This window comes from Syngnathus typhle, linkage group LG9 (genome assembly GCF_033458585.1).
Source record: "Syngnathus typhle isolate RoL2023-S1 ecotype Sweden linkage group LG9, RoL_Styp_1.0, whole genome shotgun sequence".
NCBI lineage: Eukaryota > Metazoa > Chordata > Actinopteri > Syngnathiformes > Syngnathidae > Syngnathus > Syngnathus typhle.
The window spans coordinates 8,627,601-8,645,607 of record NC_083746.1 but is presented as its reverse complement, the minus strand read 5'-3'; the positions used below and the strand labels follow the sequence as shown (position 1 = coordinate 8,645,607).

Sequence of the window (18,007 nt, the reverse complement as noted above, 5' to 3'; positions counted from 1 at the left end):
AGTACTTTCAGAACAGCTGCAGCTGTAACAAAGAAAATTATATCTACATTTATACTTATGTATAATTAGGGGGAAGGCTTGTCTCTCAGCATTCACATACCTCACTGCGCCATTTGTGCATTTCTTGGCTGACATAAGTGCTAAATTAGCATTTGGGGGATCATTAACTTCCCTAGATTTCCAGTCTCTCCTTAGAGTACTATGAGGCTGCTGTAATTCCACTAATGGAGTGCCTATATCCCGTTAAGCCCGGATATTCTGACAATGACAAATGTGGCTTAATTGCTGAAACAACGGTGGTTCCCCATCTATTGCCTTATACAGTATAATTGGAGCTCTTGCTAGTGGAGATCATAATAATAATCACCCATGGTATGTTTAAGCACGTCCTGTTCGGTGTCATGAGGGAGTCATAACGATAGGTTTTGCACATTTGTGCTGAATCGGGTCTTTTTAATTTCTGCACGTCCAAAGGAGGCAGAAATTAAAAAGACGATAGATGCACAGGGGATACCGTTTTTCCATTCTATGATTAATAAAATCTTCCGTGTGACCTTCTGACCTTTGTGAACCTGTATTGTAAAATAGAAACGAGCCAAGCGTATTTTGAAATTCAGTGTAGTATTTAATATGTAGTGGTTGGCCCAGTGTTTGTTGCCGTACGGTATTCCTGCTGAGTGATGGGCTTTTTAAGCCAACACTTCCATTAGCTCAGATTGAAAGTGAGACAGCGCACGTGAAATTCATTCTCGTTACGATGCAGACACGATGGGCACAAACTGCTCCCGCACATACACACCGCCTCAGACCAACGTTTAGATTGTCAACTAGGCTGACAGATGGAGAGATAGAAAATGGACAGAACGAAATAGTGCCATAGTGAAGGATTTGTTCAGTAAATCCAATCACTGTATAGCATCTATAATTGTTAATAACCCCGGCACGGGGTTACTGGAGTGTGTATGTTGGTGTTTAAATGTGTGTATGCATTGTAAGAGGTCCATGTATTCAACCGGGCTGCCCCTGGTAAGATGAATGAATAAAACAAGCCCACTAGGTTTTATGGTGACACAATGACAATGATGAATGACAGACTCTCCTGATCCTGATGTTTTATTAATAAGTCACCTAAACACTGGAAATATGTTTGGGATATGGAATGAAAGACTGTAATATTTAACTACAGAAAATTATCTAAACACAGCGATTTCATGAATATTGCGTGTCTTATACATCTCAGGGGGCGGCCATTTTGCAACTTGCTGTTGACTAAAGTTGTAGCAGTTCAACATCATGGTGGCCTTACTCACTATTTTTGCAAACTTCCAGAAATAAGCCTTGTGTGTAAATATGTAGCTATTGTACGGGAAACATAAAACAGTTCATCAAACATTTGTGCAGGATGTGTAAAGTGTTGTGCAAACAGGTAGACACAAGGGTGCTGACTGGGTGAGAGCGCCGGTAATCAAGACTGAGCCGTTTGTTTAAAGAGGGATGCCGGTTGCGCTGGTTGGTCTTGATGAATTGTTACTCTCCTGCTGAGCCACCAAACTATTTATAATCAACACACTGGCAGGCTACAGGCAAGGAAGAGAAAACTGCTGCCCGTGCTCTTCCTTTTATTTTCCACTTATTCCTCGCGTCTGTTCGGCAGGGTGAAACGAAAAAGGATTTCATTAGTGTGACGTGAAGTTTTAAAACATCACCTTGTCTGTAGTGAATGACCGTGGACATAAATGTCAGCTCCACTCTTTGGAGTTGCTGGATCAGATGCACAGCTCACATGCTGGCATGCATCATCAATAATAGACAGACTTCAGGCCTGCACTGGGAAATTCTTGCGATTAGACATCCCAGTATTTCACCGATTGTTGGATGATTTCAGATTTTTGTTAAGTTTTTGGGATTCAGAGATATGGTTACGCAAATATTCCCACGCCCACTTTATTGTTGGCCGTTTTGTAACATAAGAATGTTAAATTTCGTTTTTTTCACATATTAAAATCACTTAAATTCAACGTTATTTTTTTTTCAATGTGAGGAGCCGGACTGAGAAAGTCTGTCTTTTTTTTTTTAACGTGTGTTGTGTCGAGTTGCCTGCATTATATCACGGTCTGCTATTCATATTGCATGCTTATAGGATAAAAAATAAGCTCGGTAATAATACGTATTTTCTTTTGTATTTATTGATACTGTCCAGGCTTTATTAACCATTAGCCTATTACGTAACAAGCCAACATATAATTAACCAACAGTCCAGGAGTCATTCATCTTTGGGGAGTTTAAGCGTCGCTCTTTAGGAAACACACTCTCTCGAGATCTAAACTGAAAAGAACAATCAAGGGTTCCATTCCGACAATAACACAGTGAAATGTCAAAGCTATATGTTAAAATGTCAGCTCCATTAATGGTGCTGCCAGTCTACGAGAGAAAAATGTCAGAGCGAAAACGAAAGCAGGCGGCAGTGAAGGAAAATGTGAAGTCATTGAAACATGCAAATACTGAGCACAATAGTCTCGTGATCCTTCACTTTCAACTTGCGAGCAGTCATTTCTTTAAACTTGGATGGCTTTGTACGTTGTGTAGCTTTGCTGTTTACATCCATCGTAGTTGGGCTAAAGAGTCTTTCGGGAGGGGCTTCAATCACACTCGATGGGGTCAGTGACATAAACAAACACCCCCACCCCAAAGTCACCTTTCACTGATTAGAAGGAAGTGGAGGGCACTAGAGTGGCGGGGCACAAGGAGGTCAAGAGGGGATGACAAATTCACCTTTGAGTGGGTTGATAACAAGCTGTTTTTTTTTTTTTAACAAATAGAGTGGAATTTGGGGAGGTTCCTCCAAACTGGGATTTATCTTGAGGGACACAAACTATTCTGCTCAACAGCCCTATTGAGTGAGCATCTAAGGGTAACATGAGTTTTTATCTTCTTGATTTTTTTTCATTAACAAATTAGTATGACGCAATCCAAGTTTTATGCCATTTCACTGTTTCGAGAAAAACAGAAAATAATAAAATAACTGTTCCTTCTCCACATAAACTTGGATATTAGCACAAAGCCATGCCTGACTGACAACTTTGGATGGAGTAGAGGGGAAGACGCGACAGCAAAATACTGCTCGATGCCCAGGGAGGAAGCACAGCGGGCTTGTGATTGATGGGTCTGACCCGGGTAGATACAGAAACGGTCGCTTCCTGGAGAGACAGGGAGTCAGCAGAGCGCCTGCCCCTCTGCCCAATGCATCTAATAGTTGTCAGGATGAGAGGCATCTTGCTAAGCTCCCTCTGTCCGTTCTATCATTCATGTCAAAACAGTCTCCATATTCAGTAGATGAAATTGGCTCTTACGTGATGGGAATATTGAGGCGCAGCTACACAGCATCCACCAGGTTCGTAGCATTAGGGCATGTAAACACTCCTTCCTTTCAGTCCTGTTAATGACTCTAACAACATCTTTCTTGTTCTTGGGTGTAATTGCATACACAAAAAGTGACATTTTAGTGAGGTGTTTTGCTATAGTCCCTAATAGTATGCCCTTTTAATTCATTAAGACCCACTGATTGAATGGTGTGTTCAAGTATTATACATTGGTGGTAGTGTTCAGAGGGTAGTTTCATCATTTTCATTTTTTTTCCTAAAATATAAGAGATGTATGAAATAAACAATATAAATGCCCAATTGTCATTTTCAGTACATTTATAATCACTGATATTAAAAACAAAACCGATAAATTCCTAAATCAACAGACGCTCCTCTTGAGGGGTGTGACGAAGGACGTGCTGACGTCACTCGTTCGACGATTGCGGAAGTAATCCACTAACACTATGGAGCACTCGAGAGCATAACTCAAAACCAAAACAGTAACATTCGTGTCGTATTAACTCTGAAAGGAATCTGAAATTAATAAGTATACCTCATTTAACGTGTTCGGTCAGCTCTATTGTGATCGTGTCGTGGCTGTGAGGTGATTTAAAGGATATTAAACAAATTGTAGACTGAAATGGAGGTAAGTAAAAGACCTGGATAGAATTTGCTTGACTGACATTCAGAGCAAGGAGTTAAATAATATTTAACAATACAATAAATAACTTAGTCTATCTGTGCTATTATCTTTGGGGTTACTCATGTTGGAAACCTAATTTATATAATAATTTGCCGAGATAGTCAGTAATATCAATTGCGATAACACCATGTACAAAAATAAAAACATTTTTGGTTTAAAGAATATTTCTACACACACTTTTACACCTGATTGCGTATTTATACACGATGACAAGTAGTCGGTCTTGCTTGATGGAATCCTTTGCAAAACCTTTGGAAAAAAACCCTTTTAAAAAAAACTTTTCAAAAGCTACTGTGTCAGTACTTTATTCGCGAGGTTTTGCTTTTATGATGTGATTTTCTGTCATGTTTGTAAATGTAACTATACATTATGAATATTACACTGTAGCTTACTTTAAAGAAATCAGAAACGAGTTCCTGTCAGAAAAGTCATTATTCCAACTAGATATGATGACGAGTATAAATGTGTATGTTACAAATCTACTCTGACGAGTACAATTTATCCCAAAACATACAAAAGTAAATGCAAAAGAATGAATGTATCATGTTTTACCCACTTCTGCTACCAACTGAAACAGAACTGAAAATATATTTTAAGGGAACTCAAGTTAAACATTACATTTTCATAAGGAAGCGCTGCAGTTGTTTGTGCTGCTACTTTCTGAAACTCCACTCTAAAGGAAACCAAAAACGTAAATACACATGCATGCGTCATTTTTTCTGTACCGTGTAACTTTATATCACTGTGACATTGCTTTTTCACAGGACCCTGGAGGCACAGTAGCTCAATCTGTGGCTTCACCGCCAGCTAGTGCACCCAAGTCAAAGGTTATTGTGCATTTAAACTGTGTAAAGACACAAATACATTTCACATGTTTTTGTTAATGTGTGCAGACAATGATTGATACACTGATTTTGTTAAACAGTCTTCTTATTTCTTCTTGCCTACCATTTAGCTGGACACATTGTCCAAAGATGATCTTATTAAATTTACCAAAAAGCAGATGGCTGCTTTTCAAAAGATGAAGAGCAGATGTGCAGGTGACCGTAAGCTTATTATCTAGCTACAGCTAATGAGTCTCTAGCAGTGTTTAACTTAATATGCATTTTCAGATTTGGAGAAAGAAGTTGAAGGTCTCAAAGAACATTCCAAACACATTACCAACATTTCAGACGACGCCACATTAATACAGGTTTCATATCCGAATGTCAATATTGTATATCTTCTCATAGTAGATATTTTATGAATCTTGTATTGTTCATGAATTGTGTAACAGGAGCTGACCGAGCGGATGGATGCATTATTACTGGAGAAGGCAGAAACCCAGCAAAGCCTTGTGTTGTCCCGTAAAGAATTGGAGCACACCAAGCAACTTGCCAAGGTCATCTGAAATGCCTATTTATTAAAATTGGAGTTTTAGGAAGACATGATCTTAATCTGATGTATTCATTGTTCCGTGTAGAAATGAATCCAACACTTGTTCTTTGCAGGATGATGTCACAGAACTTGGACAGGCCATTGAAGACCACAAACGAACCATTGACCTTCTGAAGTCCACTATGGAGGAATCCAACAGTAAACACCAAGATGAGGTCGCATATTTCCAGAAATTGCTCAAAGAGCGAGAAGACCGCGACAGGGAGGTAGACAGCGAAAGAGAGAAACAGAACCTAACTGAGGAACCCAGTGGGAAATGTCATGCAGAAGAGGACAAATGCTCCCTGGAAGTTCATCTTAAGACTCTTCAAGCGGAACTGGAAGAGATCCAAGAAAAAAACGCCAAAGAGATGGCTGAGCTACAAGAAAGTCACCAAAATGTGCTGACTGAAGCCCAGCAGGAGATCGAGAACCTGAAAGAGGAGTTGACTCAGAGGAGTCTGCAGCACGAGGAAGAGCTGAGGGCTTTGGAGGAGGACTGCGAGATTGAGAGGGAGCGTCTTCTATTGCTACAGGAAGAGCTGACTGAACAGCTGGCACTCAAAGGTACAACAAAGTTTCAAATGAACTTCTTTATTTGTTTTTTGTTTGAGCACATTTTTGTATGAGAAACTAATGTTTCCAAGTCATTTATCCAGATAGCTACCTCCAGGATGTCCAAGAGGAAGACGAAGAACCCGGTCGCAGTTCGGGGATCGCCAAGATGCTGGCGCTGTCGGCACGCAGTCAAGCTGACTCCAGCCATGTTGACGGCGACGTAACCCAAGATGGAAGACTGAAAGCGGCCCTGGAGGACCTTCAAGCTCACAACACAATGTTGCAAGATGAGCTCACCCTGCTCAGTAATGTGAAAAGCGAGCTGGAGGCAGAGCTGGAGCGAGTCAAAGATGAGTTCCAAATGGAGCGAGAGGAGATGGACTTCAAAATGACTGAGCTGCTGATGAATCGGGAGAGTGAGCCAACAACGACAACCCTAAATGTCATGAATGTCGAGTTGGAGACAAATGTGACAGGTGATTCCAAGGAGCCGGTCCAAGACCAAAACCCAATGGAACAAGATGAGCAAGAGAAGCTCAGGGCCCAATGTGAGGCCTTGACCCGAGAGAGGAACTCTGCTCTGGCTGATTTCAACCACATAAAGGACATACTGCAAAACCTGGAAACAGAACTAGGTCAGAAAACAAACGATTTTGTTCTCCAGTACAACGCCATGAAGGAACAAGGTGCTCACCTCCAATACCAGACTGAGCAACTCGGCCAAGAGAAGGAAGAATTGTCAGTAAAAGTCAGAGAGATTACAGAGGAGAGAAATATTCTGATGCAGACCGTGGAAGACCTTAAACTCCAACTTGAGAGTCACAATGCTGATGGGCAAAAGCTCCAGATAGACTTAGTGCAGGAGCTCAATGAGTCTGTGGAAATGCTAACCAGGCAGAATGAAGAGATCCTCTCTCAGCTGCAAATAAAAGAAAACATGACCGAAGACCTAAATGAGATAATGAACACGCTGACTGAAGAGCGAGACAGAACGCAATCCCTGCTGCTACTCCGAGAAGAAACCATACAGGATCTTAAAAATGAAAAGGACAAAGACATTGAGAGCCTGCTGGAGGAGAAGCAGGCAGCGCAACTCCTGAAAGATGAGACGGAAAGGGAGTTGAAAATGTTGAAAATTGAGAAGGTGAATGAAATGCAGCTTTTAAAGGAAGAGAGGGACAAGATGGAGGCAAGTCTGAAAGAGGAAGTGAGCAGATTGCAGAAGGCTATATCCTCTTCAGAGATGACTCTTAAAGACATCTCGTCAGAAAATGCTTGCCTCCACCAAAAACTGGAAGGGACTTTAAGTACACTTTCCCAAACCCAGAATGAGCAAGAACTTATGAGCTCCAAGTTAGTTACATTAGAAGCTCAACTTGAGCAGAAAAGTCATCTTGAAGCAACTGGAAATTCCCTGGCAGAAGAAGCAGCACTTGAGGCTCAGCTTGAAGCCCTAAAAAACACAAAGGAAGAAATTGCAGAGCTCCAAATGCGCTTAGAAGAGCTAGAAAAAGAGAGAAACCTGTTGAGGAGCAGTCTTGAAGAGGCTCGAGAAGAAAGACGTTCCGAAGTCACGCTAAACGATCTGCGGGCTCTGCATCTGGAGAGGGACACGCTGAGAGCCGACCTGGAGGAGACGACGAGGGACGCTGAAGGGCTGCTGAAGGATCTACACGATATGAAGTCACTCAATGAGAAAATGCATGCTGAGAATCAAACGTTACAAGAACAAATAAATCTCATGTCCCAAGAGAAGGAAGAAAAGGTTCAGACCGACGTTGACGTTATGGAGAGAGAACGGACAGAATTGAAAGAACAACTGGTGGACAAGGACTCCGAAATATCACAGTTGAGAGCCGAGTTGGCTGCTCTGCAGGTCAGTGAATATTCTCATGTTCTCAATTTAACGACGGTCGGACAAATGTTTATTTTCGTCTTCTTTTTGTACCCTGTTACTCTTTCAGGATTCGGCCGTCAAATCTGCTGCAGAAGAAAACAAATCCACGGATTTTACACAGAAAATAGGTATGGTCCTTCCTTTGAAGCTAACGCATTTTTTAGAAGCCTTGGTCTTCGTTTAGTCCCCAAACAAAACATCTTTTGTTTACCAAACTCATCTTACGGCTGCAAAATTTACGAGGTTGTGTTTTCATGTTAAAAACAAAACGACAAATAGTAAGGGATCCGCAGAAGTAGTGAGTTAATTATTTATGTTACAATATGAAATGTCCTATTATTGTGTTACATATTTTATTCATTGATTCATTTAGCTAGTTAATTATTTGTTTCTAGTCAGCTCACGAGCGGTAATACAAAATGGAAATTACCCACTTTTAAATTGTGGCTAATCAAAATGATATTCAATAGGGGTTGAATGGGAATTTAGTGACTTCCTTTGATTTGTGGAGCATTGTTGCTAGACCTTTGAGAATTCTTCTTTTAGCTGCATTGGAGAAGCACAACAAAGAGAAGGAGGAGATGGCGAGCAAACTCAAGGCAGTGGCTGTCAAAGCAAGGAAGGAGCTGGACACCACTAAAAAAGAGGTATGGGAAATTTAGATGACTTGAAGAAATTCACTTAAACTCAATTAAAAATGACAATGCCAAGATTTTTGAAGAGAAAACAAATAATGGAGTTGCACAATTTTCTTTTGCAGGTTGCAACCCTCAAAGAGGAAATAGCATCTCTCAAGGCAGAGCGAGAGAAAATGAACATTTCAATGAAGGACATCATCCATGGTGCTGAAGGCTACAAGGTATTGTCTTCAATTGCACCAAACCTGCTAGCTCCTTTCAGTATAAACAGAATCACCGAGTCGCATCTAATGACCGCCGAGTCCCCGACTAAATTGTAAATGCAGGTCATAACTGAGATGCTGTGTGCGTACGTAGAACCTGCAGATCGATTACGACAAGCGGACGGAGCAACTGGATAAAGAGAGAGAGAAGGTCCAGGCAGCAGAGAAACAGATCACCGACCTGGGCAAACACCTCAACAGTGCTGTCACACAGGTAACACAAATACATGTTGAAGCACCAGCATACAGGTTACAAAGCGCTCACACTAGCCGCTAACTCGTTTCTCCCGCTAACACGCCTCCAATACCGCTCACATATGTCACCTTCCTATTTACAGCCGCCGACACTTTGCCCAGTTATGCTTGGCAGTGCGGCACTCACAAATGGCCCATCAGATTGGAATGGGTGAGCCCGGGAGGAATTTAGTTTATATAGACTGAGCGCTCCTCTCGCCCAAACTCATAACTGTCTCTTTGCAGTGAGAAGCACAGGCAGTTAAATGGAGCACACAAAAGCTTCCATCTGCCGTGGAACGTCTTTTTCGAAGGACGTGGTTGTTTTTTTTTTGCGTGTGCTCATCGGTCTCAGAGGGAAAAAGGCAGACGGGAAGCCAGTCAGGGAATTCAGAATACATCTGGACATCTCTGTTTACGAACCGTAATGTCAATGTTTGGCTGACAGATGATGAGGAGAAGGCGCTTGCTGGTTCAGTGTTCCTTGCAGTGGGAGCCCGTAGAGTCTGCTGCTGTCAGATTTGCACCAATGATTTTCAAATGTTGTTGTGCAGACGTAGAATATATACGCTCATTAGCATTTTTCCAGCTGAACCATTCAAGTTGTTGTTGTTTCTCAGCGTTAAGCGTCTCAGTGGATTTCAGAAGACATATTGACAGAAATGGGTACATCTAGCTGGTGACTGTTTGCAATAAGACCAAAGATAACCTCTGATAATCATAACAAGGCAATATGTTTGGATTTACAGGTCAACCTGATTCGTAGCGAGAAGGAGGACCTTTTGGCTGCTTTGGAGACGTCCAGGAACACGGTCAAGCAGATTGAAGCTCAGATCCAAGAGCTGCAAAAGCACTCAGCCACTTTAGAGCGAGATCTCGTGGCAGAGAAGGCGATGAGAGAACAAAAGAGCAAGGTAGAAGTTATGTCTGTGGTTTGTGGTTCTAATGAAATGCCATTAGAAAATCTCTTACATTGAACCATTTGGTGTCAAGGAAATAGGTAGAAGTGAGTTGAGAAGTTTCATTTTGGTATCAGTAGTGCTTTACCACCATCCTGTGGCCACTAAAGGCAATTACAAGCGATTTTAGTCAGCCTACTTTTTCTTCATTTTAAATCTATCATTTTTTTTACATGCATAGAATAACCACGTACACCTACTAATGCAAATGATTAAAATAAATGTACGTTTGAACCTTTGGCATGAATTTCAGGAGCTGTCAAGAGCCACGAAGGATGTGGATGAGCTGAAAGCTCAGCTCAGCAAACAACAGCAGCAGTGCCAGCACGCCGCCCAGGAACTGGAGCAGCTACGCAAGGTCTAACAATTCACCAAGACACACAGCTTTTTAGACTGCCCCTGTCTCAGAGGAGTTCTTCAGTCAAGTGCTATGACCGGTGATGGCCGGCCCGCAGCTACAGCAGTAACTCTCCAGAGAGAGAAAGAGGACAAATGTTAGCCCACAGCAAAGGAAAGCGCTGCTGTTTTTCCATTAGCTGAGACGTTGACAGGATGGACATTTACACGAAGGCTGCCGGCAGGCTCCACTTTTCACAGTGTCCTGTCCACATTCTTAGTGCTGTCAGGATTTTTGATCTCGAAACTAACTGCACCGCACCATCTGTATCAAATAAGCACCACAAATAGAAAACATTTCATGATGATAATTTCCATCTCTGCTTCTGTTGTCTGACTAGGAGGCGCAGCAGAACTCTCTGTTAGACATGGAGATGGCCGACTACGAACGTCTGGTGAAAGAACTCAACGCCAAACTCTCTGAAAACGACGAAGCGTCTGAGGAGTTCAAAGCTCAAATAATCAAACTGAGCGAGAAGGAGGAAATGCTGAAACAAGAAATTGGCATGTTTTATGGCCTTTGTGTCATTTCAGTCATACTGAGATCATTCCTGTTCTTCACTAATGTGTTTTTTACAACAGTACATGTTTTAGTCTATGCTTCTGTGTTATTTTTGTGCCCAGAAACTTTAAAATCCCAGCTGGAGCAAGGGGAAGAGAAAAGCTCCAAAATCAAACAGTTGCTGGTGAAATCTAAAAAAGAGCTGGCCGATGCCAAGAAGCAGGTCTGTTCGACTGCCATCTTTATGCGCTGATGAATGGTTATGATGTAACCTTGGGCGGCAAAGTCCTTGTTCTTGGGAAGATTGAGTGGGAATGTGCTATCACAAATAATGACATTTTTCCACCAACAGGAAAACTCACTTGCACTGTTGCAAGCCTCATTAAGAGGAGAACTAGAGGCTAACCAGCAACAGTTAGAAAGCACCAAAGTAAGACCTCTATAATATCACCATTTGGGCATTTTAGCTCCAAACGTAACATTTATAAGTCATATGTCTGTTTTCATGTAAGATTGAGGTGTGTGACCTCACCGCTGAGCGGCATCGCCTGCAGGACCAGCTCAGGTCTGCTTTGGAGCAACAACAAAGGACCAGCAGTTCCCTGCAGCAGCAAATCAACAGTCTGCAGCAGGAGAGAGACATTGCTAAGGTACAAAACACATTTACACAATCTTTTTGACACCTTAGCGTTCAGTGGATTTTCAATGGAAGCCCATCTTCAATTACTTGAGATCAACTCACTGGTTTTCCCCTGCATTGCTTCGGGGGGTAATTTAATCTCTTCACTGCTTCCCTGCGGACGAACATAAGAAAGAAATGTTTTGATGACAGCTCAGTGTTGCAATTTTTTTTTGTTACTTTACGATTTTATTACAAAACTGTAAGCCATTCATTCCTATCACCAGTATTTAAAGATCTTGATGATGCCACTCAAAAAAATTCACATCCCAACAAAAAATACTATGTTAGCCAAGATGTTCTTGTGAAAGCAAACAATTGTCTTATTGACCACATATTTGTTGTATCTAGGCTGAACTTGTGGCAACCACTGAGGACTTTGAGAGTTATAAGGTTCGGGTACACAATGTACTAAAACAGCAAAGGAGCAAGCTCAGTGGGCAGGGGGAAAGTGACGCCAGCAGGCTAGAAAGGTAAGAAAGAAAACAAAGACCACAACAATAACATGGTCAACCAAAAGAACATCCGTGTGGTTTGACATCTATATGAGAAGTGCTTCCAAAATAACTCGTTTGATGACTGACGTGAATGTGTTGCGTGTCTGTCAGAGAGCAGTTGTTGACTCAGGTGGACCAGCTGAGATCCAGACTGGAAGAGAGTCAGCAGAGTCTCCAAAGCAGCACAGTAGAGCTGCAGCAGCTCCAGACTGAGCACGACACGCTTTTAGAGCGCCATAATAAAATCCTGCAGGAAAATGTTAGCAAGGAGGCTGACCTCCGAGAGAGGTGAGCCCCTTTTGCAGTTTGCCGCTGTCGTGAGTTAACATGATCTCACATGGAATGCTGTTCCTTTATTTTCTTCTGTTGAATGCTCCCTCTGAATACTAAAGCCTGCGTTCATATTCCCATTCCCTCTCCTACTCCAGACTGCTGTCGGTGCAGTCCGAGAACGTTGATCTGCGGTCAGAGTTGGCTCAGGCTCAAGCTGACTCATCTTCCCAGATAGAGGCCCAGCGACAGACGCACAGGGAGCAGCTGAGGAAGCTGCAGGACGAGCACCGTGCCACAGTCGAGACGCTGCGAGGTCAGCTGACCCGCGTCGAGGAGCAGCTCTTCAACCTGCAGAGTCAGAATAGTGAGTATATGAAAGAAATTTGAAGCTGATCTCAGCTTAGATGACTTAGAAAACATGATAATGAAAGTAGTGCTAAAAAAAAACAAAAAACATCCGAGACAACATAACCAAAACAGAACCATCTGCTGGTCCCAAAGAAATCATCAAGGGTTTGAAGTTTTCTCTCTTATTAATTCCATGAGAGAAATGATGCAAGAGAGAAGTACGGATGGCAGGTCGTTGGCGTGTTTATCGGTTGGAAGCGCATTCATCACTTCCCACACAGCTGCCACATAGAGTCAAAACAGCAACATACACACACGAGCGAGCAGAGAGGGCTTGAAAAACGTCAGGTGTCGGTGACTGCTCTGCAACGATCCCGCCTCTCAGTGTGGCGAGCGGCCCGCCGTGGCATCTGGACGGACGCATCATTAGTGGCTCGCGCATGCATGCCAGACTGTGAAGATGGGCTCAATGTTAGTCCAAAGCAAAGTCGTATTTCAGTCCGCCACCACTAATTGATAACAGCTTGATACCTTTTACTGGTAAGCACTGTCGGCATGACAAAATTCTAAATTCATGAATAAGCTGATCAAGTTTAATTTTGTACATGTCCCGCTCTGCTCTTTTTTTTTTTTAATACTGCATGATTGATTTTTATTTAGTGTACCAGCCCCAATGTGAAAATTTGGTTTTCATTCAATATTTTCAGAGGTGTTATTACAAATCCTCCCGTGATTGCCAAGCCTACTTAGTAAATGCTTTTAGACTTCTCTGAACACACTTTTTTGGGTAGGGCAGAGGTGGACTGAGCTCGTCATCCAGCTTCATTTATCACAATCGTCTCTGTTGTCCACCAACGTCTTTTCTCCCCTATCGGGTGTCAGTGGAGACTAGCTGAATTTGTATCTGCTGCCCCCTTATGTTTTATTTAAATAAAACAAAAAAGTAGGAATTCGACATAGAATTGGTAAAAACAAACATCAGGATGGCAGGATGAGATTTTACAGTTGAATTCTATTTTACTTACTGTATATTCAAAATGCATACCATGGCCGCTCTTCAGACACCGTATTGGTCCACTCCAGCCGGAAGTCCCTTGATGCTCAGCGCAGAACTACAGACCAGAATCAGGCAGGGGTGGGACCAGTTTCCACGGGTGACCTCCAGTCTATGGCCAGGGAGGAGTGTGAAGGCATGGAGACCACCGAGAATGAAAGCACCTCCCCTGCATCTCTGGAGCACCTTCTCATGTCACCGGACCCCAAGCAAGGTGGGTTCAAAGCAGGATTTGCAGTCATGACACTTTGTAACTGCATTGTTAACTTTCCCAGCAGAAAATTACAGCCAGATAAATAAAATAAGAAAATCCAATGCTATTAGTGCAGCCTCATCTGGTGATTAAATGAATCTTTTGGTTTATTATTTATTTTTAAATTAACATGACTTGAGTTTGGTCTCCAGAGCCCTTCGTGTGGACTGTCGAGCCCACCAAAGACGAGCTGAGCCACAAGCTGAGCACGGTCACACGCAGTCTGGAGCACATGAACAGCCTCTTGCATGAAACTGAGGCTACCAACGCTGTTCTCATGGAGCAGATCAACGTAAGTGAGCTAACACTTTTGCAGTCCAGCATGTCTACACGTGTTCAAGAGTCAAATCCACAATATTTCGTGGTGACATGGGTAAGTTTAACACTTAGTTTTGCTGGCATACTTTGAAGCAGTCGTCACTGTTGCTTTATTATTTTCTATGTCACACCAGACAGTCGTCATTCATCTGCCGATTCCCATTCACATACTACATTCACTTACTCTTTGTGGTAGTAAGAGAACTCGAACATAAAAGTGCTCACGCCTTTCATTTAAAACCACAATTAATATTGTGTTCACAGTTGGCTTTTAATGTTCCTCATTCTTAAAAGTTGACATCTTTCCAGAATATAACAATTTAACAATATCATTAGGCCTGTATGTAAACACATCAATGCCAATGATTACCTTGTCCGATTTAGAGAAAACGCATCATTCAAATACATTTTTACAGATAAAGGGCTCCTCTTTGGCAAATGTCTCACCAGTTGAGTAGATAAATCCCATCCACTAATCGAGGCAATACAGTGAATTGTTTATAGAGGACGGTATGCACCAACAGTTACATCAAAAAGTTTAACATTGTTCATCCTGCCCTCTTTGTCCAGCAGAAAGTAGAACTTGTGTCCTTTGATTTTGAGGGGGATGAATGAGGGGGACTCGTGTCTGTGGGCATGACAGGCAACCTGGGACAACGGGATCGTTATTTTCCGGCCGTGGCCCATTCCCAGAGGTGACTGTGTCATAACTGACACCATCTTTCCACCTTGGTGCAAAACCACCTGACTGACAGAGCGCCGACAAAATAGAATTCCCAGTCCCACTATGCCCGCTCCTATTGTCACACATCCTAGCGTGAAGCTGTACCTCCAGGTGCTGGATCCAAGGTTCATTTCAAAACTCCATATCCCACCTAAAGCGGTGCTGGAGGGAATCTTTCTTTTCTCCTTCTCCTGACCCTTCCCAGTATCTCTGAGGCCAGTGTAGGCGAAGTGAGCCAGGTACGCCCAGAAGGCAAACTGCCCCCCGCAGAAGACAGCGAGGAGGCGGAAGAAGCCCGTTCTGTCGTGTTGGAACAGGGTGACATCTCTGGAGGGCTGGGTGGATGTGCAAAGGTCACGGTGTGCGAAAACATGTCGCCTCAGTCCGCCAAAACACACGTTCGTAAGATGGATAGACACGCCGCTCACTGGAAGCTTTGACTGGAGTTTTTGCAGGATGGTGATCGCTCGGAGCGGAGATAATGCGCCACAAATTCTAAGTAAACTCATTTTGAATGATAACAGAGGTTTTTGGTATAGGATGTGTGAATAAACTTGATAATAATCTGAATAGATCGTGGAATCAGAATAATACACCTCGGTTTACTAAAAGAATTTGAGCAAACTTGATTCCTCCTAAACATAGGGCGCAGCCATTTTAGTTATGACGTCATCTGGTGGAACTACGGCTTGCGCCGTTGACCAAAACTACCATGTTTGGGTTTTATTTAATTCTCTTGTTGCTGTCTTGTAATTTTACAGCTCCTGAAGAGTGAAGTGCGTCGGTTGGAGCGTAACCAGGAACGGGAAAAGAGTGTAGCCAACCTGGAGTATCTAAAGAACGTTTTGCTGCAGTTCATCTTCCTGCGGTCAGGCAGCGAGAGGCAGGCTCTGCTTCCTGTCATTCACACCATGTTACAGCTCAGCCCAGATGAGAAAAGCAAACTAGCTGCCATTGCACAAGGTAGAGGAGAACTACACAGTGTTTATGTTCTCTTGACAATTGTAGGAAATTATACAGTATACAGAGGTTCTATTGTGTGCTCTCTGCTGTGGTGTGCAGGCGAGGAGGAGGCGTCGGGGACTCGAGGCTCAGGCTGGGGATCTTATCTCCACAGTTGGTCTGGAATCAGATAGACCAACATCAGAGGTCTGGAAACGTGGACGTATGACTTTGAAGTAACAATAATTTGAAGGGCAAAATAGGAAACAGGAATGTATCCTGACAAACGTATTACATATCATAAAAAACTAAATGTATTGGGTTTTTTTTTTTTTCATTATCAGACTTAATGGTCTAACAAACAAGTTGATAATACAGTGTGTTTCTTATACTGTGACAATAATACAGATTATATGGTGCAGTATTCATTCATTCCTAATGCAGCTAAACCTTTCCAGGAGGTGAAGCTCCCAAGACATTATAAAAAAACTGAACTTTGATAGTAATTAGGCAATTTTATTTTTCAACCCTTAGCTTGAGAGTTTGTTTTTAATTTGTTGGTTTTTTTTTGTTTTTTTTTACTCTGGTAATTCAATCATCAATGAGCCAATTCATTCATCATTCCCAATATAATCTGTGTATTTGGACCACCCCATTGTACCTTATAAAATTATATTTTTTCATCCACTTAACATTTCTTTCATTCCATATATGTCTTATGAGTGTTCTACATTTGGTGTTTTAGTGGTCGTAATCAAGATTAGATTTTGAGTCTTTAAATCAACTAGGAATGAACCGCCCCTTGACTAATATGACTGACAGAAAGTGTTTGATAAGTGATTGTGAAGGTGTTACTTTTGCTTTGAATTCTGCTAATGAACATCAAAGTTTGACCTATTAAGATGTGATTTATTGTTTCCTGTTTTTTGGCCTCGAATTATATGGATGTTGCGTTTTATTGTGTCAATCGTCATCAACAATTTAATCAAATTTATGCAAAACGGGTTTATCGGAATCATTTTATTTCTCATCTCATTGGCAGCTCATTGTGATTCCTTCCTTATAAATGAATGTATTTTTTTATTGAGAGTATTTATTGTTTATATGGTTAGCATCATCCGAACCTTGCCAGTTCAAGTAATTATAAATGAGAGTCTGTATAGAAGGGATTCGGCACTGCAGGTTGGTCAATTTAGTGTCAATTCTCCTTGCCTCCGTGCTTTGAATAGTAAATACCATAAAATTAACTTCTGTAATATTGATGCAATAAACATTCAACTAAGAGCTTCCATTCAATTGTTCACTCATCCGTCTTTAAATAACATTTAATAAAAACATATTTGTGCAACAGCATGAAGGTAAAAATGAACTGCCATGACTGCTACTTTGACCATTTACATCCAGATGTTCCTCGCAGTATGCCTGGGTTAGCACCATGAACTTTCAATTTTGATGTTAAAGCAGAGTTCTTCTGTTTCCAGGAATAACTGTTGCTGTCAGAATATCCATTCCGCCCAGGAGGCGGGGTTCTAAGGATTTCCTTTTAAGGGAATAAATGTGGCGCTTCTACTCTAACGATGCAGCCACTGGAGGACACTAATCGCTGATGTATCTGTTGAAGGAAAAAAATGCCACAATGATTTTGCTTCCCAGTGGGCACATTTGCTGTTATCCTGCAAGTGTCTTATGTATTTATTTACCTTATTTCAGATTAGTATATATTTTTTTAGTTGCAGCGGTGCAAGCTAGTTTGGCAATTAAGAGAGTAGAGTCCTTTACTTATTTAGTGTTTTAATTAAAAATACAAATGTTGAAACTTCTTCAAGAAAACGCGTGTTTGCCGTGGAAACGAACGCAAATGAAACAAAGTCGATACTAAGTTGACATTTTTGTACAAAAACAATAACCCGTCTTTAGCTTTGGCCAGTTATATTGAGCAAGTTGGGTCCTGAATATTGTGTTGATTAGTGTAAGGGGGAAAAAAGTTTGAA

At 41.9% G+C, this 18,007-nt stretch overlaps 2 protein-coding genes across 2 annotated transcripts; one reads left to right on the top strand and one right to left on the bottom strand.

The window, feature by feature from the left end:
- Positions 1-3,796: 3,796 nt before the first annotated feature.
- On the top strand, positions 3,797-17,305 carry LOC133159413 (GRIP and coiled-coil domain-containing protein 2). Its single transcript, XM_061286368.1, has 24 exons — positions 3,797-4,008; positions 4,830-4,892; positions 5,021-5,105; positions 5,178-5,257; positions 5,342-5,446; positions 5,556-6,048; positions 6,141-7,915; positions 8,004-8,064; positions 8,483-8,583; positions 8,697-8,795; positions 8,932-9,051; positions 9,821-9,985; positions 10,284-10,388; positions 10,768-10,930; positions 11,051-11,151; positions 11,281-11,358; positions 11,441-11,578; positions 11,959-12,080; positions 12,216-12,392; positions 12,533-12,741; positions 13,787-13,993; positions 14,185-14,324; positions 15,836-16,037; positions 16,137-17,305. The coding sequence occupies exons 1-24, from the start codon at positions 4,003-4,005 to the stop codon at positions 16,208-16,210; spliced, it is 4,869 nt and encodes a 1,622-aa protein (XP_061142352.1). The 5' UTR covers positions 3,797-4,002; the 3' UTR covers positions 16,211-17,305.
- On the bottom strand, positions 14,603-15,760 carry tmem223 (transmembrane protein 223). The gene has a single exon (XM_061286379.1). The coding sequence runs from the start codon at positions 15,581-15,583 to the stop codon at positions 14,849-14,851; it is 735 nt and encodes a 244-aa protein (XP_061142363.1). The 5' UTR covers positions 15,584-15,760; the 3' UTR covers positions 14,603-14,848.
- Positions 17,306-18,007: the final 702 nt, after the last annotated feature.